This window comes from Platalea leucorodia (assembly GCF_965183815.1).
Source record: "Platalea leucorodia genome assembly, chromosome: 4".
Taxonomy (NCBI): Eukaryota; Metazoa; Chordata; class Aves; order Pelecaniformes; family Threskiornithidae; genus Platalea; species Platalea leucorodia.
Window position 1 is genome coordinate 87,931,568 of NC_138826.1, and position 24,751 is coordinate 87,956,318.

General features: G+C 43.9%; 1 protein-coding gene across 4 annotated transcripts in view; it reads left to right on the forward strand.

Moving 5' to 3' along the window:
- PTPRB (protein tyrosine phosphatase receptor type B) overlaps positions 1-21,772 on the forward strand; it is a gene marked incomplete at its 3' end in the record, with an annotated part of 67,437 nt that extends 45,665 nt beyond the window's left edge. For 2 of the 4 annotated variants that reach the window (XM_082310691.1, XM_082310692.1), the window contains 14 exons: positions 776-925; positions 2,178-2,421; positions 3,536-3,642; positions 4,163-4,262; positions 5,944-6,027; positions 6,145-6,162; positions 6,270-6,351; positions 6,803-6,893; positions 8,103-8,179; positions 8,992-9,126; positions 10,234-10,356; positions 10,573-10,736; positions 11,971-12,106; positions 15,805-15,951. In XM_082310691.1, the coding sequence (XP_082166817.1) occupies positions 776-925; positions 2,178-2,421; positions 3,536-3,642; positions 4,163-4,262; positions 5,944-6,027; positions 6,145-6,162; positions 6,270-6,351; positions 6,803-6,893; positions 8,103-8,179; positions 8,992-9,126; positions 10,234-10,356; positions 10,573-10,736; positions 11,971-12,106; positions 15,805-15,951 (1,658 nt within the window). Of the gene's footprint in view, positions 1-775; positions 926-2,177; positions 2,422-3,535; positions 3,643-4,162; positions 4,263-5,943; positions 6,028-6,144; positions 6,163-6,269; positions 6,352-6,802; positions 6,894-7,272; positions 7,424-8,102; positions 8,180-8,991; positions 9,127-10,233; positions 10,357-10,572; positions 10,737-11,970; positions 12,107-15,804; positions 15,952-16,981 lie in introns of those variants that run through there. The other 2 variants (XM_082310694.1, XM_082310693.1) reach the window with 2 other exon arrangements.
- Between the last annotated feature and the right edge of the window lie 2,979 nt (positions 21,773-24,751).

Genomic DNA, 24,751 nt, shown 5'->3' on the forward strand with positions numbered 1-24,751 from the left:
CTAAACAACGTATAAATGTGTGAATTACTGGTTGCTTTTGCAATCTAAAACCTTTTGAAGTTTAGCCACCTGCTTACATATTCGATATGTTTCCCATGCATGAAATATAGTTCCAGTAATACAGATTTTTAAAAGATTCAGCAATGAGGATTCTAAAATCCCCACTTTTGCTGCACTGCTTCTCTGAAGGTTTTTTCCCTATGTACTTTGCTTTCCAGTTTCGTTCTGCTGTGTCACGGTTTGAGGTATAGCTTTCTATCATACGAAGAACATTTCCTATGGAAATTCTGCAGTCAGTCTGGAAGATGGTACTCTATAGTTGAATGCTGTGTCTGGCTGACTCAGGGCTGTTCCTCTGGAAAAGGAAGCAGAAATTTAGATGCTTAGAATAGGTACCTTCCCGCAGTGAGTGTGCTACGTGGCCTCCAAATACCTGGCTTAAACCTCTGTTATTTTTAGCAGCTGCAATTTCTGATTTCAGAGATTTAGCAAGACTTTAATGCATTTCCATGTGGGCTTCTGCAGGAATTCCTACTGAGGAGCTGCCACTGTTGTTACAGTTAGCTCACTGCTGGCTTGTTTCATCCTTTGGCAGTTTCTCTGTAGGAGGTGAAGATACCTTCTTGATTGCAAAGAGAATAGAATCAGAGACTTGGGTCCAGTCAGCTGAGCTTTATTAAGAATTGCATTTCCCTTACTAGGTCTAGCTCCCAGCAAATACGTAGATAATGCTTTTCTCTTTTTTTTTTTCTTTTTTTTTTTTTTTATTACTCAGGTCCCCCTCAGCCACCTCCAGACATACGAGTGAACAAAAAAGACGTGCTGATTACCAAATCCTCCATCAACTTTACTTTTAACTGCAGCTGGTTTAGTGATACTAATGGAGCTGTGAAGTACTTTACTGTGGTTGTGAGAGAGGCTGATGGTAAGTGTCATGATTTAATACCATTCTCTCTTTAGCCTATAGGAGTTACATGGGGAGGTACACCCCCATCACTACCCAGCAAAGGAGCTTCTCCTCATCTGGCAGCTGAGTTTCATAGAAGTTTTCGATCTATGCTTGCTGCCTAGCCTGCAGACTTAGGAACACAGTCTTCTCCTCAGAGGGTCAGTAGCAACTGCAGAGCCAGAAGCAGTAGTTAGCTTTTGTACTTTAGGTTATCATCTCATGTATGTTCAGGAAATTTCCATGGTAGGAGACATGTTGGATGCCGTTGGCAGTGGACACAGAAGAAACTGCCTTGCTGTGCACAGATCTCAAAAGGTAGTTTAAATGTTAGGTGGGAACACTAAGGCAACTCTTTTGGAGAACCTCAGTAAGCCATGCTGAGAAGGCAAAGGTAGCATCTCCCAGGTGGTGTTTGCTTACTGAAGAAAATGACTTTGTGTGCAGCACTGTGAAACAGAACAGAAATTGCCCTTGTAGCATGCATGTAAACTTCCCTTTCTGCAGTTGACCTACATGTGACAAAACAGATGGATGTCTCAACAATTAATACCTTGTTTTTAGAAGTGGCTTCATCTACTGGCATGCCAGGATGTATTTTGTGACCCCTGAGAAAGTTTCTTAATCTCTCTGTCCATCAGCCCTTAAGGAAAAAAAAGCGTAGACAATATTTCGACTGTCTACTCTGTCATGTTTGTGCAGACTATAAAGCTCTTTGAGAAGGGGACTACTCATTGCCATGGTTTTGCTTACCTGAGTCTTTTACACATTATTGTGAGTATTCATTCAGGGAACTCCTGTCATTTCCTATTGCAGCTTTTCTCTCTATACAGAAGACTTGTTAGTGTGTGGATTTTTTTTTTTTTTACGTGCTTTTTGAAATAGCTGGTGGTAGGATCACAGAGATTCCCACAAACAGCACTGTAAAAAATATCATAGCATTGAATTCAACCCATGCATGCCTATTGCAGCATTGTATCTGGAAAAGTTGTGCTAAGGTCTTGTGAGGAAATCTGTCTGAAGTTCCCCAGAAAAGTAGTAGCAAGATTGGTACTAGAAACAAGGTACCCTAACCACTGTAGCTTTGTATGCACAAGGTAGCCTGCGCAGCCTCCAAGGAATGCTAGAAAGTTGGATAAGAATATGTCTGTCAACAGCCTGAGCCTATAAACTGCATCCCATTAATGGCTGTGGTACATAAACCTTCTGCCTTTCTCTGCACATGATGTAGGTAGTGAAGGACCAAAGCCGGATGAGCAGCACCCATTACCTTCCTACCTGGAATACAAACACAACGACTCTATACGCATCTACCAGACCAATTATTTTGCCAGTAGATGTGCTGAAAACCCTGACAGCGAGTATAAAAGCTTTGACATTAAACTTGGAGGAGAAATGGAAAATCTGGGAGGAAGGTGTGATCCAGATCAGCAAAAATTCTGCGATGGACCTCTAAAGCCTCGGACTGCTTATAGGTTAGGTTTATGTTGGTAGTTGTGCTCTGTCACATTATTAGGCATCATGCTGTCTGGATGCCCGATACACTTGAGCTTCTGTAGACTAATAACTGGGTTGTACGATGTTCTTTGTGTTTCACTGAATTTATAAAAGCTTTACCCATGTCCCCATTCCATAGGTATGAACCAGTCCTTCACTAGCACGGGAATGATACAATTAATTATGCACAGAACTCAGTGCAGTGAGTAGGCTTATTTATTTCCCTCAGCTTGATGGGGAACTCTCCTATAGCTGCTAAATCTCTCTTTGGAAAGACTTAAGACCATCAGCTAAGTCAGAAGAGTACTTAACAGGAGAAGGCAAGGATGCCTCACTTGGTCTGTTTGGCACCACTACCCCACACCACTTCTTTGGAACAAGCTAGAAAAGCCTGGTGGTTATTCTAAGCTGTGGCACCATCCCCAGGCTCCAGAGCTAGGCCCAGGTTAGCTGTAGGGTGTGGAAGAGGGTGACTGCCAAGACCAGGCTCAGCAGTTACGCAGGCTGTGAGACCAAACTTGAGCTCCGGTGCAGCTCAGTCACACCCCTTCCGCAGGCCAACACACTCCCAAGAGGTCTGCAAGCTGCTTGCTGGACAGCCACATGGGCACGTGCCAAGCAGCACACAATGCCTCTCAGCTTCTTCATCATCATCAAGACAGTGCTACCCTACCACAGTCTGCTCTCATTAGGGCACATTTCCCAAAAATTCAGTCTGGGAAATATGAACATTGCTCCATTAGCACAGCCCTGTTCAGCTATGTGGAGGGAAAATATCTCCCCACTGAGAAGCATTTCTGACTCCTCTCCCCACTGCAGCTTCTGCTAGTCCTGCCTTCAGGCATGGTCAGGCGGTGTGTGCCAGCAGCCAGAGCCCCATCCGTTACCTCTCTCAGGGTACCTCAGAGCCCTCCGGCTGTACTAGCTGGGCTCTCCCAGCTGTACTATTTAACTCAGGAACCTGCATTAAGAACTGTCTGCGGTCAGTGGAAAGGTTTTAGTTATCTCTAAGGGGCAAATGAGTTCTTACTTTTCTGCTGTTGGTTCTGAATATCTGATGAGCTCTAACTATAACAGTATTGTTTTTTTTAGGATCAGCATACGGGCTTTTACCCAGCTCTTCAGTGAAGACCCAAAGGAACTCCCTAAACCGCTCTTTGCAGACACCTTCTTCTCTTTACCGATCACTACAGAGGCAGGTTAGTTTCAGGCTTATTTTTCAATGACTGTAGCATGTGATCATATATTGTGCCTCAGAACACTCTGGTATCTAGAACTATTTGCAAGGAGTGGAACAAAACCAGATTGTTGTGCATGTCCTGAAGGCTGCTCTGAAATGAGGCTGGAGCCATGGCTTATCCAGCCTTAGTTTGAAAATTCAGAGGACTGCTTGATGGAGCTGCTGACAGTAGAGGAAAGGGTGAACGGTCAGTGAAGCTATCGCCAAGAAAACTTCAAAGTGCAAGAGAACCAAACTCCCATATAACGGAGCTGTGCTTGCTTTTACTGTGGTTGGGAGTGAAAGATTTTGCCTAATGTTTGGAAAAAATAAGGATAGAAAATCAAGGCCAGGTTTTAGCAAAGTGTTTAAATGCGTTATGTTTCCTTGTCTTTAACCTTTTTCTTTAGCTGATAATAACATATCCCCTGAAAGTTATTGATTCTTTGATTCTTCATATCTTTTCCTCAAGATATATAAATACACTGTTTTGTTTCTAGAGCCTCTATTTGGAGTTATTGAAGGTGTGAGTGCTGGCTTGTTTCTGATTGTGATGTTAGTGGCTGTTACTGCTTTATTTGTCTGCAGACAAAAAGTTAGGTAAGTTGAGTCCCTTTACCAGTCTCTTATTGAAGCCAGGTCAAATTATTCATTTAAGCAATACAATATTTAAAGCCGAACTGTACAATTGGAGGAATGCACTGAACTATTTAACAGATAAAATCTATGTCCCCCAGCATCTGTACACACCAAGTACAAAACTAATAACTTACATATTAAGAGATTTATATATTTATGATTCAAATACCTGCTGATGTTAGTCAGAATTATCTCATAGAGGATCCTTGTAACTTTTAGTTTTCAGTATGAATCTGAATATTTCTGAATAACTGGTTTATCATTCAAACTGTCTTTTGTCAAAAATTAAATGTTTAAAATTAATTTCATCTGCATTGTAGATGGGAAGCTCTTGAAACTGTTCATTTAGACTTTATCATGTCAGTTAAAAAATCTTAAGGTGTGACATTACCTCAATGTCCAAAAGATTAGTTCAAACTTCACTTCTCATTTTTTTGTTGATTGATTGTTGTGTATTTCACATTATAGATGAATCTTAAATAGTGAATTTTAGATGTTTTTAAAAAGTGAAATACTCTGTCTCAACTTTGAAAAAAAACTTTATCCACTTAATCCATTTTGCATGACTGAAAGAGATATGACATTATTGATATGAAATTCCTTGTGGTTTGTGAAATAAAAAAATTCAACATTTCCGTTACATGGGAAACTCTGAAATTCTGAAATTCAGTTCTTTTACTGACACAAGATTAGGTCTATTTTGTTTCAAATTTGCTTTTCAGATGCCAGAATTTCACACTGGAAAAAAACCTGGTTTCTGGCTAGTTGCAGCTTTTAGACAGAACGGATTTACCCTTTAGCAATGCTATTCTTAGGCTCTACAAACAAATTCAGTGTATTCCTCTATCTGCCATCCAAAAAAAAGAGGCATAAATCATTAGCAATAGTAAATAAAGTCTGCTTTTGCATGTATAGACCTGTGCACTCCTAACTGTCTCAGCACATAGTGACATATAGAGCATGAACAGAATGCAGAGTGATGTGGTTTTCACCTTGCACGTCTCATTGCATTTTTTTAGTGTAGATAAACTTCAGATAGAGCGTGGTTTCTTGTTGTGAGTTACATAGCCAGCAGGACTGCAAGTACCGGTATGGTTTTCCCTTATCATATGCAAAGAGAAAGTGTTCTCTGAGGGAGGTATGTTGAAAGAGGTGATGGCAGTGAAAGGATGAAAGGCAACACTAACCGTATGGAGTACCGCTTCTGCGGCTTTCCCAAAGCCCACTGTGGTGCTGCCACTAACTCTTGCTATGAACCTGGGCATCTCCTAGAGGCCTGGTCTGCAGAGTCTGAAAATCTACCTACCTGTTCCTCTCTGCATGTAGAGAATCAACCAGCTTAGGGCCCGTCTTAACATAGGACTCCCTCCTTAGTGATAGGCTGGGCTGTGAGTGTTTCAGAGCAAGAGAAAAGTCTTACTGCCTGTGCACATGCATACACTCCACATCACTATTACCAAACTAAAATACAAGAAAACTCTGTGCCACAGCTAGGAGCACTGTCACATATCAGAGCCACAAATCAAAACAGACTTTCTCAAATTCATTTTTTTCCAACTTAATGATGTAAATTATGTTATTGGTAGCTCTTATCAGTATGAGAATACAACGATAAAACAGAATATCTTCCTTTTTATTCCAGCAATGGCCACGAAAGACCTATAGCAAGGCTGAGCATTCGCAGGGACAGGCCACTGTCAGTCCATCTGAACTTGGGGCAAAAAGGGTAAAATCAAAAGTTTTGTTTCTAAGAGCACTATTTTAACATGGCATCATGGATGAACAGGCGCATCTGGTCACTCACTGATGAAGTGTTTCTTTTTCTTTTTGAAATCATTTCTAGGAACCGGAAAACTTCCAGGTAAAAAAGAAAAAAATTAATACCTAAAAAAACCTCTTGATAACCAACTGGATAAATTATGACTGTGATTCATCCTGTGATTTTCTTCCTCCTGTTGAATATTTTAGTCCGATCAAAGTCAGTCATTTTGAAGCACACTTCACCAAACTTCAAGCAGACTCCAACTACCTCCTGTCCAAGGAGTATGAGGTGGGATCCTACTCTAGGCAAAGGACTTGCTTTATGAAGGGGCGGGCTGGCTGAACTGATGGATTAAAAAGGCCTGCATTTGTTTGTCTTATTCACACAAATCCAAATAAGTTTGAGAGTCTCACCTGAACTCCACTTGTCCTAATGCAGAAACCAGCTCTTCATTTGGCATAGCATCTTCTGGTTGGCAGCCTCTGCCGATCCCTGTCTGGCTGAGGTCAGGAGCATTCATTTGTGTGGCACATCTGTGTGATAAAGCACAGAAAGCACCTGCCAGCCATGTGCTTGCTTTAAACCAGTATGATTAGCTATTTAATTTCAGTTTGTTCTTTTAAAAAACTACCCATTCTCTGTCCATGGCCTTTGAGAGCTGATAAGCACTGTGTCCCCCTGTGTTGTCACATCCTTTAATTATTTTCACCTCACATTTTATTCCTACTTTCTTTTGCAGGACTTAAAAGATGTGGGTCGAAACCAGACATGTGACATAGCACTTCTGCCAGAGAACAGAGGGAAAAATCGATACAATAATATATTGCCCTGTGAGTTTTAGGTTTGGTTGTGTAATATTACATCACGACAGCTATTTTTCACTTTTTTCAGCAAGACTAGTAGAAAAGAGAGTGCAGCCAATCCCTTCCCTCCTTCCTGTCAGAGATGAAATACCTCTGCCAGCTCAGGTTCTGGTGCTTGGAGGCAGATGATGTATGGCCCTAAACGGTTTCACACAGACCAGTAATTTCATTTCACACTAGAGATGTAATGACTAGCATTCAGTCTGGAGAGAAAAAGCTCCAGCTATTATGGGCATTCAGTCACTGCTGATAACAAGGATAGTAGAAATAACAGTAGGGTTGTTTACAGATAGGGTGTCATCCATTCAGTGCGTTTTGACAACCTTGCCAAATCTTTCTTCTTCAGAGGACACAGCAAACCACTATACAGTGTAGAGCTAGCGTGGTTCTGCATGGTAAGGCCCACGTGTGAGGCTAGCCCTGTTCTGAGGCAAGACCTGTCATTGAGTTTCCCCCTTCAATCTCCTATCTGCCTGTTTCGGAGGTAACACGTGCTGTGCATCAAGGAGGAACACCACATGACTCACTGCTCCACGTGCTGCCCTGCTGCTGGATGTGGTATGTGCTTGGAGCACAGCCTCACAGCATCTCCTGTGTTCTGCCTGCCGTGCTGGGCTGGGGAGCATGCCCGCGATGTACGAGAAACAATGTCTGACTGAGATCCAACATGGTGTTATCTCACAAACCAGTGACCTGGTGGCTTAGGCACTCTGTACCTCTCTGTAGTACTGGAGATGCCACCGGTCCCAGGGAAGACAGTTGGCCTGCTCACACACGTTAGCTTGGGAGCTGTGCAGACCCCTGAAGCGCTACCGCTCTTTCAATGGCAACACTGGGCACTGCTCTCCAGTACAGCACGCTGCTGTCAGGATCAAAGGAGGATGCTGTTGTGGCTCTTCTGTTGCCATAACAAATCCTATGCAACTCACCAGAGGAATTTTTGGATGTTCACTGCTTCCTTCTCACCCATCCCTCTCCTAGTCTTTGGAACACTCCACAGCACTCATGTATGAAAGAGGCAGTACAGATATAAACAGTTATTCCTCTAAATTAGCCTTCCATATAAAATCCTTGTAATAATGCTGCCAGTCCTTTCACAAATGCATTTCTGTAAATGGGAGAGGGACTGAAAATCAAGACCTAGCCATAAGTCTCTTGTAATCAATTTCTTCCTAGATGATACATCAAGAGTGAAGCTTTCCAATGTGGATGATGACCCTTGCTCAGACTACATTAATGCAAGCTACATACCAGTAAGTGACTCAAGGATGGTATTTTACAGTCCTCCCTCCAGTGGTAATTTGTCCTTCATCTAAAACTGAATATAAAGCTGGATGCTTAAGGCTTCCCTCCCCCTTCATTTATTCACTTCAGCTAAAAGTCTGAGAACTCATTTTGTGGGTGTGCTGAAAGGCTGTGTCTGACTGCCATTAAGTTAACTGTGAGTGATTTAGCCAGCACTTAAGGACACTTTCTTGGATTGCTATAGTTATGTAAGATAGCAAGTCTAATTGGCCAAGGACACATTTTTAAAGGTCACTGATTTTATACAGTGTCCACAACAACTGTAGCTATCACTGCAGGTGGCATCCTCATTGTGGAGCTGCAGCTCATCCTGACAGTGTTGGCACCTTGCAGGATGGTGAAACTGGCTGAGATTACAACAATGCCCTTTGCCAGAGAGTTGTGATTGATACTAGCAGTGGCTTTAGCAATCCAGATTTCAAGCCAGAACTCAGCTAATTTATTAAAAACAGTAAATAAAACAAAAATCCCTAGTAGTTCCAAAATTGCTTGAGACTGTGCTGAACACAATAGAACAATGAAAAGCTTTGACTGCCACAAAAGGAACAGCAGATACACTGCCGCAGTCTCTTCCTTCTCTCTGCTCCAGCCAGCCTTCTGCTTCCAGGTCCAAAGTAACAATTTAGCTCTCAAAACTATTGTCCCAGCAAGGGCATTGTTACTGCAGAGCCCTGGCTGCAACCTTACGGCTTGTACAGTTGCTAGAAGATCTTTTTTTTTCTGCCTTTATGGAAACTAATGGAGTTCTCTTTACTTGCAGGGCAGTAATTTCCGCAGGGAATACATAGCGACTCAGGGCCCTTTGCCTGGTACCAAAGATGAGTTCTGGAAGATGGCATGGGAACAAAATGTTCACAATATTGTCATGGTAACCCAGTGTGTTGAGAAGGGCCGGGTGAGCAGTGACTCTTCTTTATTATTAATGACTGTTTTAACATCTATTAAAAGTTTATGGATATTGTTTGCACCACACTAATACCAAAGGCCCCAGTCAAGGATATATACAGTAAGAGATAAGAGGTATGATTTAAAGACTGGAAACAGATTAAGGCTGTGAAGTGAGGATGCAGTGACCATCCCAAGATCATGAAGCATGTCAAGGCTAGAGTTAGGAACAGAGCTCAGTGCTTCTGGTCTCTAATCCAGCACTTTGCTCACTAGTAGTAATATAATCCCCTTAAGCATGCAGAAGGACAACCACGAGCAAAAAATGCCTGTTTATCACATCAACTACAATCAACTACTATTTTAAATATAAGCTCTAGAGAGCAAATGTTGATCATTAAATACATGGAATTCTCTCTGATGCATAAGCCCCGATGTATTAAGCAAAGAGACCAGTCACGCACTTGACGGTCTTACTGAGTGCAAGTGTAGGTAGGTTATTTAGCTGTCTCAGCAATCCACCTCCCCAAGTATGACCACATCCTGCACCCTTTGTAAGACAGGGACTAGATCTGTAAAAAGTTTAAACCAGCTTGAAGTAGTGATCATCTGATGGCACATATGGGGCTATTTCCCTTCAGTTTACCATGTTTTCTTGAGGAGATGGTGAAAGCAGATGCAGTACAGGCAGCCACCTGTCTTCTCCTGCACCTCACTGGCTCTGAGTGGGACCCCACTGTCATGTCTCAGCAGGAGGTGGGGAAGCGGGCACTGGAGGCCTAGCTGCCATCCAAGCAGAGCTCTGAGGAGAGTTGGCACAGAAAATGTTGTGGCATCCAGAAGAGGACATTAGTGAAGTGCTTCCCATTCCTCCCTTCACAAACATCTATGATGAGAACTTCCACTTCCCAGCCCCATCCTAGCCCGTTCCTATTCCAGGCCCTGTTTGTTGAGCTGACATGTCAGGGGGTGGCATCCCTCTCTGAATTCAGCTGCTGCCGTTCTTCCTTCATCCTCAGGCACAGGAGCTCTGAAGTCTACTTCTGCCAGTGCTGGATGGAGGTGTTGTTTACAGCTGTTACTGACACTAAATCTATCTTTTTCTGTGTCCCTGCAGGTGAAGTGTGATCACTACTGGCCCCTTGACCAGGATTCCTTGTACTATGGAGACCTGATTGTTGAGATGCTGTCTGAATCGGTGCTCCCAGAATGGACAATACGAGAGTTTAAAATCTGCAGTGTATGTTTGCATTCATCTTTTTTTTTTTTTTTTTAATTAATTGCCTTAAAAACACCTGCAAGGCTTAATTAGGAAGGTTTCTTCTGCTGTAGTACAGTTGCATCATGCCCAGCTCATCTCTGGTGGCAGCTGTAGCATTTGCTCTGAAGATGCATGTTATGTGTGTCCCCTCCTCTCTTGTCTGTTTGGATGACCCGTACTTTTGTATCCCAAAAGGAAGAGCAGCTTGACTCAACGAGGCTCATTCGTCACTTCCACTACACTGTCTGGCCGGATCATGGTGTGCCAGAGACCACCCAGTCCCTGATACAGTTTGTCAGAACTGTAAGGGATTATATCAACAGGACCCCAGACACAGGACCAGCTATCGTGCACTGCAGGTATGTGCAGCAGCAAAAGGTCAGCAGCACAGAGCCTTTGTGTGTACCCTTGGGAAGATCCCAAATATTGATCCCTGTTAGGCCATGGGCTGTCACAGAATCTGAGAGAGCTGATGGGCTTAAGTCTCCAGATACATCAGAGCAGCATTGCCAAGGCACGGGCACTCACTCACAACCTCACCCTGGAGATGCCCCAAAAATGACTCTCAGGGAACCAGTGTGTCTCTGTGGGACCACTGGAGAGCACTAAAGGTGTCAGCAGCTGCCGATGCTCACAAGCTTTTGCATTCTTAAATTGCCTGTGTGCTGCTGTTGCGACCCAACATCTGCATCAAAAAGGGGTGTTCTGAAAAGGTAAGATATACCCAGGGGTGAATCTGGCTACATATGGATGTTGAGAGTAGCTGGCAGATCCATCCTTTCCCCCATTCTGACTGAGACTCCATCTCCTTACTGCCTTCTCGTGCTCTTCTGCTGTTGTGCCATCTCTGGAAGCCATAGGGCTGCAGCTTTTCCTCTGCATCCCTATGCACGTATACAAAAAAGACAAAACTGGACTGCCTGATCCATGATCCGCTGGTCAGCTGCGGCAGAATATAGGGTTACAGAGTGAGAGAGAAAGTGCAGTGTGGTGCTGTGTGTATCTTCTGAAAAAGCCATATGCTCAGTGGTACTACTTGAACGTAGTATCTGTTCCCTCCACCCATTTTATGGGCTGAGGCATGTATCTTACATGACCCCACCTGTGTCTGCCTGTTCATCATGTGCTGCAACATGTCACATGTCTGCTGTATCACCGTCAGGTCAACTTTCCTCTTCCTTGCCTCCTGTCTCTAACCCCCACCTCCGAGCATTTCAGCTACTGGGGACTCTGGGACACTGCCTTACTCTGCCCTTCCATAAGGCACAAGCCAGCTTATCTTTTAGAATCAAGCCTACTTCTTCATCCCTGGAGAGAAGAGGCTTAAAAGTTACAGTCAGGTGCAGTCTCTTAGTGTATCTCAATGACTGAGTTAATCCAAAGCAGAAAGCAGTAGCAGAGATACCTCTACCATCGCTATCCTTTCCTCCTTCCTAAATAAATTCCACTATAAAGTATTTGAAGTCCCAGAGATGCCATTTGAACAATGAGCTTCTCATCCTGGAGATCTGAACTTTACAAAAGTGTCACATGAAGACAGTGAATGCTCTGATCCATGTCCTTTTAAATCTTTTGGGTTGTTTTCTTTTCCAGTGCTGGTGTTGGCAGGACTGGCACATTCATTGCACTGGACCGAATTCTGCAGCAGCTGGATTCAAAGGACACTGTCGACATCTATGCAGCAGTACATGACCTAAGGCTTCACCGGGTTCACATGGTTCAGACAGAGGTAAGTTCTGGATAGCCTACAATACAGCAACACCAGCTGCAGTATATAATAATCAGTCTCTCATCTTAAAGGCTCTCAAGGCACTTCACAGTTACTCCACTGTGAAATACTAGTTAGATATATTTTAGCTCTGTGAGGATTTTAGTTCAGGATTGTTTCCATCGGCTCTCATACAATGGGTCCAAACCATAACAAGTGGTAGCTATGCTTTCTATAGATTTCTCCTATTGGCACTGGCCCACAATCACGCCAGCAGTGTTATGCAGCAGACACTTAACAGCACATTGTTGTGTTAGTGCAGTGTCCAGTAAATGAGCTTTGAGCAGAGATAGGTCCTTCAGGGATGGGTTTGGAGGACAAGCCTAAACCAGACAGATAGGTCGACATAATAGGGAAAAGGAATGGAGGACAGAGAAAATTAGATGTACATAATTTTAAAACTCTTAAGCACTGTGACCTTGTGGCTTTGCAGTTCATTTTTTATTGAGCTGCTCTGTCGTTTTCATTAATGGTATTGGAAAGTTGATCAGCATTCTCCTAACATACTATGCAAAAGCAAGTACATTTATTCTCGAAGTGCAGAAAAAGTATGCGTTTGGGATTTCTTTCTGTGCTTTTAAAACTGCAAGAAAATCACTTTACACTAATAGCAGCTAAACACTTAGGATCTGATTTAATAAAGGCGAGTTGTGGAGGCAGTCTTTACATTTTCTCTGTGAACTGTTAATAGAGGAATCGGAACAAGGTTGATGGGTCTGCCTGCAGCTTGATACTAATGGAGCTCTGTTGCAATTTGGAAATGAAAATATCAGTGACGGCGCTTCCTGATAGATGTAGAAGTCACACATGGGTATAAAGACAGACTCAACTGGGAATGCAAAAGAGAGATTTCCTGGAACTATCTTAATCACAGAAGACCTCCTGTTGGAGGGGAGACAGATTCTCAGCTCGGTCTGGGCATCCTCAGAGACAGATCCATCTCACCTTCTACATCCTCATCAGCTGTAGTCAGCAAAGGCAGACAGGCGGCTCAGAAGGGCGGCTCTTTTTCCCTAGCTGGAAAAAAGAGGCAACGACCTCAAGAGCCTAAATTTGACATCAGGCTTATACAGAACTAAAGTTGTGTGATACAAAGCCCACCTTTGGCACGAGCTTGACATGACATCTAAGTCAAAAGGTAGCCAGACCCAAGAAAAATATCTACAGCAATAGTAAGAAGCACCCCACTATGCCACTACTAGCACTACATGTACTTCTGCCCTAAACCAGCAGTGGCTCAAGTCTTAGCCAGATCCCTGTTGTAACCAGTCCTGCCCCTGGAAGAATGCACAAGCAGCATCCAAGAGACAGGCTGACGGAAAGCTTTTGCAGCTGACGCATACTCACCCCACTTGAGCTGTATCGTGCTTGTAGACTGACCATGTAGCTGTGTCAGTGCACAGCCACTGAGCTGCTGTATTCTCAGCAAGTCTTATTAATCTCAACTGTCAATTGTGTCTGTATATGGTTTCTGATTTGGAACTGCCTTTCATCAAGATAGCTTGGAGCACAAGCAATACAATCTCTCATCCTCCTGCAAGAAAATGAAGTAAATTTATCCTGGAGTTTTATGATTATGCAAAGTTTGCAATGAGCAGTGAGTTATGAAGTAATTCTTACACATCTTTTAAGAAAAAGTAAAGGAATTGGGGAGAGGGGGAAGAAAAGATCTGCTCCACAAACTCCATTTGATGCGTGTGAAGACACTAGTTCCTGGTGTTATCATTCATGTCTTGCCTTCCATAACCTGTTTGGGGGTTGAGATAAAAGCTAGATCCCCATCTGTTGATGTGGTGGAAGCCAAATCCCACTGGGGAGCACAGGCCAGCAGGCAGGACTGTTTGCAATGAGATGCTCGAGCCAAAGGTCACAGCACCATCCTGCTTGACATTATGCAGTCGCAGTAAAACAGTAGCAACAAAACACTGCCCCAGCTTCAGACTTGGCTGAAAGCCATCTAAGACAAGAGACTGCAGCTGGAGACATGCAGGGGAGTAACAGAAAACCGTGTCCCTCAGCTCAAAAGGCAGTGGGCTCAGCACAGCAGCTGTAACATGGGCAGAGAAGCTGTCCACCATTGCAGTCCCAAATCGTCTCTGCCAAAGGAAGTCTCCATGCCCTGGCCAGCTTTCCACCAAATCAGTGGGTGGGGTGCAGGATTCTGCTCCACAGAGGCAGCAGCCATATGTGCATAACAGCAGGTATCCTCACTTTCCCAGAGCCAGAGCACTGAGAAAAATGTACAGGGCAATAGCTTGTGTGAAAAACCTGGAATATTGTGTACACCTGGAATACTGTGTATGCCTGGAATACTGTGTACAGTTCTGGTCCCCGTTATACAAAAAAAGATGTGGACAGGCTGGAGGGGGTCCAGAGAAGGGCCACCAGGATGATCAGGGGTCTGGGAAGCCTGCCGTGTGAGGGTAGGCTGAGAGAGCTGGGCTTGTTCAGCCTTGAGAAAAGGAGGCTTAGAGGTGATCTCCTCACCATGTACCAGTACTTAAAGGGGAGCTACAAAGAAGATGGAGACTCCCTTTTTACAAGGAGTCACATGGTGAGGACAAGGGGTAACAGGTACAAGTTACTCCCAGGGAGATTCCGATTGGAGACGAGAGGTAAATTTTTCACAATGAGAACAGTCAATCATTGGAATAATCTCCCCAGGGAAGTGGTTGACTCCGCTATGCTGAACACATTTAAGCCTCAGCTGGACATGGTGCTGGGCCATCTCGTCTAGATTGTGCTAGAAAGGTTGGACCAGATGATCCTTGAGGTCCCTTCCAACCTGGTATTCTATGATTCTATGAAAAACAAGTAGAAGATTTGGGGGGAGAAAATGCATGTGCTTATTGGAGAAATTATGTCTTTGAGATAAAGTAATATTAAAAAGGTACACCTTGATATATAAAGATGCTCGGCCTGATTTTGGGGTACCATGCTACACTAATCAAAAAATGATAATGACCCATGTCATAAACCACAAAGAGCAGCAAAGCATGGGGATTTAACAATCTATTCTATCAAGGTAGTTTGATAAACAGTCAATAACAGGCTGATCCTCCCTACTTTGGTTCTGAATGTCATCTTACCTCCCTTCTATGAGAGGCACTCTTCAGAAAAGACAGTCTGTCATTCGCCACATAGTCAGAGGCAATCTTATAACATATATTGGATGAAAAAAATGCTGCTTTTGCCAGGAAATTTGGGTTCATCAATGAAATATATTGTGATAAAATTCTGTGGAAAATATTTCTTTTCAGAACAAAAGATAAGGAAATTGTTTGTCTCTTCTGTGTCCTTCCCTGTACATATTAATTGTTACCCATGCTTTATACCGAAGCATTCAGAAGTAGTAGCTATCCAACACAGCATCATGTCCAATTATGCCTTACAGTTGATAGAGCTTTCACTCATGACATGATCCGTCAAAACATATTATGTTCGTTTATGTTTTACTGGTAGCATTTCTAAAAACAGGTGATCACAAGAGTTTATTATATTACTAGTGTGAAAAAGAGATTAATTTTAGAAGTATATTTTAATTTTTAACACCACCCTTGATTTTGCATGAGGGAGTTAGCCTGTAATGTTTTTTTCACAATACAGAAAATTAAATTACAAAATTTTCTGGAGTGACTTAACAACAAATTCTTTTGCAGTGTCAATATGTGTATCTACATCAATGTGTAAGAGATGTGTTAAGAGCCAGAAAACTTCGCAGTGAACAAGAAAATCCCTTGTTTCCAATATATGAAAATGTGAATCCAGAGTATCACAGAGGTACGTGCAAGTTTATCAAATTGTAAAGTGTTTCAAATGTAATAGCTCATTGACAACGTAATTGAGGGGGCACATTGTGCTATCCCTTGCCATCGATATTCGTTCTCTTCCTGGACCTTCATTTCTTCGCTGCTCTGCTCTTGTCACTCTTGCAATTGCATCTTTATTTTCTCCATTAGTAGTCATTGTAATGTCTCTCCTTGCTCCTACCTTACCTTCATTCTCTCCCTGTCTCACGCTTCATGATTCCTGTGCTGCTGGGGAACCGAAACTCTTCCCTATCATCATATTGGCTTCCTCCTGTACCTCACCAGTGTTTACCTCATCCACTTTTAAGCACACTGAGGCTAGTGGCTGGGCTCGCTGGGCTCTTCTGTCTTTGATGGTGTTCAGTTTCTGTCCTGAATCATCCTCATTTTCTCTTGACTGTATAGGCGACCTTAGGAGAGTTCCCATCTGCCTTGAGTGGATAATGTAGGCGTCCAAGGCTGTGCTCTTCCCTCCTCTCCTAACTCTCCATCCTTATAGGCTTTTTTCCCTAGCCTTATCCCATGGGGATAAGAATTGCAGGAGTAGCAAACCTGGCACTAGCACTGCCCTTCACCTCCTGTTCTCATGGCCAGAGGACCAGTCTGGAGAAGCTGTAACCAGAGGTGGCCTGTGTGTCCTGCTAGAGCTGATTCCTAAGGGCTGTGGAAGTTTTCAGAGTCAGACAGCAGGATCTCAGTAGCTCCTCAAATTTGGACATTGGGAATTGAGATTATATGTTGAGAAATCAGAATAATTTTCTTGATCTAGCCCATAGAAATCAGAGTTGTCATCAACAGGTAGAGCAGGACTGGAGAGGGCCAAGGACTGAAATAACCGGGGTTCCACAAGTGGGGAGTGCTAGCAAAAGCAGAGGTGGGGTGTGCTCTGTATCTGTCACGTTAGTCGCCAGCCAGTGCAGGCTGCCACACGACCACCTTTCGGAGCACTGTAGTCAGCTAGCAGAGCTGAACGTGAAGCCACCTGGGTTGTTTTATCTTTTCTAATCTCAGTTTTCCTTGCTTTCAGATGCTGTTTATTCAAGGCACTAAGAATGTAACAGACAACTGCTTTTGTGACCACATTTGTTAACTAGGGGTTTTGTTTGGGTTTTTTTATGTATGTATTTCATGCACTAGAAAGGTGCCAGACTTTTCTGTTGAGACTGTGTATAATTTATTGGTCTGGTGATTTTTTTTTTAAAGATATATAATTTAAGTGTAATAGATATTAATGTATATAATTGTATTTTGGCATTATGTAAATATGTATTTTTTCTATATTGTTAATATTAAGCTTCAGATAATACTATTTTTTCTTATCACAGTTTTTATGAACTGTTCTACATAAACTATTTTAAATTGTATGGCTAACAGGACTGCTGCGTTTGGGGCAGGTTATGTATTGGCACGTAACACACAGGAAAAATCCTATAAGGAGAACCTCATTTTTTTTAACTAGTTCAGTGTTTGTGAGATGAAATAAGCTACTATTAAGCAAGGGAACAGTAGTCCTGTATAGGAATTACAATGCTACTCTACACTTTAAACTTACTGCTTGTGATCTGACAAAAATGGGTATAACCCATAACACAATGACATACCTTTTACAGAACTCATTAACAGCCAAGCAAAACAGGGTCCACCTCACTAGAAGCAACTGTTTCAGTCTAATGTGACATAGTAGAAAAATATCAAACAACACATGCTGCCGTGAAGTCTAGCAGACCTTTCCCCCCGCCGCATGCTTAGAGGGGAGACAGGTCACATTCTGATTTCTTTACACTGGTTTAAGAGAGCAGAATCAGACCACAGCCTGTGTCTGTGCATTTTCACTTGCGTACAATTACAATAAGAAAGGTGTTCAAGGAAACGCCTCAAGACGTTCATGTCAACAGACCTGTGAGAGTGTGAAGTCTGGCAACTTCCATAGCTCATTAAAAACAACGCTGTACCGTGACAGCTAAAAAAATAGAGACATGATAAACATGTTGAAATAAAGACATATAAAGGTATATATCTCACAGTTTGCACATCTGGCTTCGGCCTTAAGCTGCTTGCAGCATAGCTGCCTTGGTCTAAGCGTTGATCTCCTTTGAATGCCACTTGCTTTCACAAAGGGAAAGCATGGCCCCAGCATGTCTGCACAAAAAAACTCCTCCACTTACATGTTGCCTGATGTCACCACCACAGGGGCAGTTGGAACGGAAAAAGGCTCATCAGTAAACCAGGGGATGTAGGCTGGCAGGGCTGTGCTAATCATCGGATGACTCAAAGCATTTAGTGATTAGGAAAAAGTACAATCGAAAAGCACTCACCAGGTATCCTGCCCAGCCAAGCGGATTAGGCACATCCTCTCTCCTCTGCAAAGAGGCTTCTCGTTCAAGGGACTGGTTTGAACACTCTGTTCAGCTATTCTTTGTCTTTATAAAACGCTCTTCAGACAAATAGAGAAGAGGCAGTACACAGTTCTTCTCAATCACAAAAATAAGGAAGGGCTTGGTAGTTCTTCTTCTAGATATCTACCCATACTTCACCTAGAGAAAACTTAGCCTGCTGCTGAAGACAAATGCCTAAATTCCACTTTTATTTTGGAGAGAAATAAATATTTCTGAAGGCCTCCAGAGAACCAGCCAATACACCTAAGTGCCTAAGTGAGGAACTGCTGTGGCCCTGGGCCAAGACTACTGTGATTTCACCATGACTTACTGGAGCCACACTTGCAGTAGGAACACCTGCCTGACGATGGCTGAAGAAACCTGCAAGGCAGCTCTGACATAGTTTTCTTAAATTATTCCAAAGCAGAACCAGGAGGACTATGCACATCCCTGTCACTCTGGTTTTCCTACAGAGAAGGAAACAGCCTGATAGTCCGTCTTCCTTCCTACTCCATCTGGAGTCTCATCTTTTCTTGACCCAATATCCTCGCATGCCTCAGAAGCCACCCTTCATATCAGCTTTCACAGCTGCTCACAACATGTAAGCTTGGTTAACCTTCTAGGTGTCTCTGTGTGAAAATACTGCTCATTCCTCTTGTACATCCTCTTTGGCCTCAGACAAACCTCAAGATTCACCACCCTTAGTGGGATCTGAAGAGGAAGGGAACTAGCATTATAGTGGAAGCCATTTTCACAGAGGGAAATCTAAGCAACACCACAAAGAAATGTGCAAATTTTCTGCAGGCCCCTTTTTTCTCTGTTTCGTTTGCTAGATAGATAGTAGGTTAGCAAGCAAGGACAAACAAGCATGGCAGCTTTAGATCGATCATTGACCTTGCTAATAACCACTGAACCTAGGGCATCATGAAAATTGGCATTGTGTTACGTGCGCTGCATTTAGTCCTTTCTTTTTGCAGCGGTAGCTGAGGAACGAAGATCACCATGTTAGTTACCAGCAGTACAATTACACTGTGAAGACGTACCAAATGTACCCTATAAATTATCATCTCGCGCTATATATTACTGTGTCATTTTTTATGCCGAGGGAAATGGAACTCGCTCAATAATATATGATCTGAGGGCAGAAGTCTGATTGTATACTATGTATGCACGTTGTTCATCATTTTCAGAAAGACACATATCGTTCTGCTCTTTCTTTTAACGTTGTTTCTCAGCTCCCTCCTCCGCACCTACAGAGTTCACAAATCTGCACCCAAAATGATGATGTTGTAGCAGACAGCTATTTTCATCCTTTTTCTCAGCTAATAATGGACAGAGTTCATAAGCCTCTTCCTCCTCATCACTTAATAACATGACAGATGACCTTAAACACTCTGGCACAATGCTCTTGAGCAGCTTTACATCTCTGCCTGGCCAGGTCACGTGTGAGACTGTACACACACATTATTGCTCTGGTTCTGCTTTCTAGCCAATTCCGGTCATATGAAACCAGTGTAAATCCACTGAGAATAAGTAAAAAGTATCTATGTAGCATTTTGTTAATATAAGACACCTACTTATCAGTATAATTAATTATATTTACTGTGCCTCTAAGCTGAATAACAGGACCGATGGGAAATTGTTAACGTAACAAGAATGAACTTGAAGGAGCTCTTAAGGAAGAAGACATCCTCTGCTGAAGAGGATGTTTCTCTTTTGAATGTCCACGAACGATGTTCAGAATTCCCTTCCTGATGTTTCCCAATAATAATGTTACAAAGCAAGGCTAGCGTTGTCGCTGATCCATAAGCTGATTTGCACACTTGGAGCCCAGTCCTGTGAATCTCTGCATTGTCCACAAAGCTACCTGAGTACTTTCATGAAAGTCAACTGGAATGCTTGCCTGAAGAATATCGGTCCACTTCTGAAGCACTTGCAGGGCTGGGCTTTTAGGTTAATTCAAATTTTTGTATTGAAATTTATTTAATAATGAAAAAATTGTAATAAATGTTTTTTTAATCTGTGCAATACAATTACGAGATCCACTACCGATTGTAGGGAAAAAAAAAAAAAAAAGATCTTGCATAGCTGGAGTTGATAAATGATATTTTTTGTTACTAATGGAACATAAAAGTGGGTGAGAGAAATAGGCATACTGTGAAGATGTCATAAAAGTGCAACTTTATACATTTTTCTCTGCTGCTATAGTTATTTATACAGCTTATATACGTGCCTAAAATTGCCAGAAATATTATTTTATGCCATGTCATACTATGAATTTCCTTTCAGTTGTAGAACAGAGAAAAGAAAATGTGTGAGCTTTAAGTTTATATTATGTATTATATACGGTTATTTACGCTTTGACTTTGAAAGCAAAAAGTTAAATACTAGACAGATAGGAGTACAGGAGCACTTAGCTGCGCTTCTCAGCCTGGGAGTTAATATATGGGCTAGAGGGATGAGAACGATAACCATCTAATCGCTGCAAGAGCAACTCCTCCCAAGGCCACGGATCGGAGAAACTCATCCGACATTCGGAGATACAGCCTACCGCAGCCACAGCTTCGCTACCAAGGGGCGGCATGGCCGGTGCTTGCATTGATTCCCATTTCCTTCAGTATTTCCAACACACAGTTTGGGTGAATATAATGCACCATCAAATGACAACCGCTCCCCTGATGGCCCTGTCACAGATGTTCGGGCTCTGGAGCTGTGAGCTCTGGGACCTGTAGTCCCAGGAGGCTGCAACTTTGAATAGAAGATGCCTGGGCACCCCCGTACTTAGGCAGCTCGCTGTGGACCCCGGGCCCTCGACTGTCCCTCTCAGGCTGATGAAGTCAAACTCCAGACCTGTTGGTAGCACCACCATGGCCAAAGCAAACTGGTCTGTTATCAGTGACCTCGCAGATCAACAGCTAGTTCAGACTGGGATTTGGTTTTTAAGACTGGCAAGAAATACTGGAGACTAGGGACTAGCTAAATTTAGCAAGTACTATGGAATTTGGGCACATACAGCGCCAATGATGCTGGTAGATTGACGTGCGTGATGATTTGGTTGTTTCTTCGTTTATTTGAAAGCTAAAGAAATACTGTAAGTAATGTCAAGTAGCTAAATATATATAGTGTTCTACAGCAGGGCGGTATGTTATAGTGAAAAAAACCCACGATTTTGAAATGTGGCTAGCCATAAATTCTTTGCCAGTGCCTGGAGTAAAGTGCCTGAAAAACATCTTCAGCACATATTCCATTTTCATATGCTATATAATTACTTAGATTTGTGTTCCTAACAAACACTGGGTGAACACAGAATCGTGCCACTATTGTCAATTTAATTTATGCATTTGTTAAGTATATTTTTATATTTTTAGCCACAGTCAACAAATCAAATATATTTGAGTGTATTTTACACATTTTTATAAATAGTTCATGAATAAAACATTCATTTAAAAAAAATCACGTCATCGTCTTCTGTTTGACTGCCTTTGCATTATGGATTTTGTTGTCCTGCTGCTCAGAGAAAAGGTCATAAGTGAGTTTGATTTCAAGTGAGACGGTCTTCAGAGAGCATTAAATTCATCAGCAGCCTCCGCCTGTCGGGGGAAAGGGGGCTCTGCTGTTGCCTGCTGGCCGGATTAGCGCCCGGGTGGGAAGACACCGTTCTTCCCTTCGCCTCCCCGGCGCTCTGCCCTCCTCCTTTTTTTAAACCAAATACTGCCTGGGTTTATACAACGTGTATTTGAAACAACAGCGCGTCTTAAACTTGAGTGCCTGTTATTTTAGAGCCATTTCGCCAGACCGTTGTACCAGTTAACACCGCACTGGAGCTCCGTCACTGCCTACCACCCGAGGATCTGAACCCTGCATTTTAACAAATATGTTTCTTCCCCTCCTGCTCTCCACAATGCTTAAAACCCATCAGCATTCCTGTGGGTCCAGGGTGCTCGGCAGTAGCGTGCTTATTGCCAACACTCTGTGTCTCAGTTATTCCTTATTTGTCATCAGAAGTGTTTAGGACAAGGTAATTCTGTTTATTTAAAAGGAGGAATGATTTATTAGCTTATATTTTGTACGGGGAGCTATTTGCTGAGGGGATGTGTACTGAAAGGTGAGGGAGTTGTTAGATTTTCTCTTTGTGATGTGAAAGCTTACCTCTGAGCCGTACTCTGTCCTGAAGCCAACGTAGGCACAAAAGAGCAGAAATAAAGATCATGTACGGTTAATATCTCCACACACGAGAAACATGGCCAGCATTGCAGACAAGAAGAAATATGAATGTTTTTACAAGGTACAGCAAGGAAACTGAAACACAGAGGGTCTCTTCTAGTTTGGCAAGAACACAGTAGTCGGTCCCTGTTGAAGTACTGCCAGAATCAAGTTTTTAGCTTTGTTATTTTTACAAAATGGACCTGATTTTTACTTGGGCTTCATACCTGTGAGCTGGCTGTTTTGTCTGGTAAGTCATTTCCTATAACAGTGCTAGATAATAATTCCCTTTTTCTGCCAGTCCCGGTCTTCACTATCAGCTGGTTTCCTAAGCCCTAGAAATAGCTGCTGGTGTCAGACGTCTTACGGCAGGCGCGATGCGGCGATACTGATATGTCAGCAAATGCCACAAGTGAAAACTTCAAGTGTAACTAACCAAGCCTTTGCGCATCACTCAGGTACAATACCAGTCCCAACCTGTGCAAAAACCTCCAGCAGCAAAAGAAGAAAAAGAGAAAAAAAAACAGCATTCCAATTAATTTCTGGAAAACATCGCATTTCAGACAAGTTGCAAAAGCCAGACCCATTTTTCCTGTTCTCAGGGTCAGCGATACGTGGGGCTGGGGGGATGCGCTCTGCAGCGGCCGCCGAGGGGCCGTGCGTGGCCGCCCGAGCGCTGCGAGGGATGGCGCTGATGCCAAGGTCGCGGTGGCTGGGCTGTTTTGATCGCTGAGCCACCGATGGCCGCCCCTTTGAATCGATCTGCTGGTTTTCACCACGCAACAGCTGTGGGCACTGTCTCCGGTCGCTGGGCACGCGTGTCCAGGAGCACACGGGGCAGAGCAAGGCCCATCAGCGCTGGCAGGTGAGGCCCTTCAGGCGCAAAAACAGCCCCGGTGCCTTCGTCACTGCTTGTATCTGCAGGAACAGGCGTGTGCGCCTCACGCTTTTTGGGGTCTGGCTCCTGCAGGTGCCTGACGTCCTCTTTATACCCAAGTTAGGTGCTAACTGTCATTTGCATCACGTGACACCTCGCCGCGACAAGCGGCTTTGCTTGGGACGAGGGATGGTCCCTGCTCCCAGAGGCTTGGAGAAGTCAGCAGCACCGAGCAGGCGTGGAGGTGCCAAGGTCCAAGAGGGCAAAGCTTTTTGCAGACCACAAAGTATCCAAGTCTCCACGCAAAACGTTACCTGAGCACCTACAGCTTTGCTGTTGCAGAGGTCCTGGGGATCCCAAAGGAGGCTTAAGTCCCCCTGAGGGCTGTCACTGACCAGGAAGGGTCCCTGCCACCAGCTCGGGGAGGGTCCATGCTGAGCCCAGCTGCAGGCTGCCCTTCCCACCCCTCCTGACCCAAATCCCAACTGGAAAAGATGGCTGGAGCACATCCTAGCCCCCAGAGATGCCAGTGATGGGTGCACACAGCTTCAGGGGGCAAAGAGAGAGGAAACTATGAGGAAGCCCAGCTGGGGCTCAGCACCGCCACGGTTCCTCTCTCCATGCCGAGGCCTTCCACCACTGAGCTACGGGGCCACGGCACACGGGGGTGACTGCCGAGGCGCATGACGGGGACTTGCCAGCTCTGCCAGCCAAGGGGAGGCACACCGCCCCGCCGGGTGCCCCCGTCCCCAGGCTCATGGAGATCTCCATGCTCCAGAGGGCCAAGAGCATGAGGCTGCTGCCAAGAGCCAGGCCAAGAGGGCGACAGCCATGGCCTCGTGCAGCAGCTGAATGCAGGGTGCTGAGCGTTGCTGGCAAGTGCTGCTGCGACGGCTGGGCCAGACATTTTTGTACGGGGCCTTCCCTGCACTCTTGCCAAAATCTCTGCCAAGTTACACGCTGTGTCCTTGCTTGTCTTTATTGTTCAAGCACCCAGGCCTGCTTATGTGCCAAATCAATAGCGGAGAGCAGCTGGAACAGCTACCTCTTACCGAGGGTAAAGGTAGAGCTTTCCTGCTCCCCACTCAGCGGTGAGGCCACACAACCTGGCCATCAGGTGCCACCTGAAATCTGCAATTTGAGTCCTCTCAGGACAAGAAAGGGCCTGAAACCAGCTATTTCTGCCCCTACGCATTGCTCATTGCTTGTTCTGTCTAGAAGACGGGACACAGGCATAAAGAGGTGAGCTGAGGGAGCACCTCCTGGAGGGACATGTCTCCTAGCAGCCCTGTTTCACAGGGTGACTCTCATGGATGCTATTTCTATGTATCTGTCTCAGCTG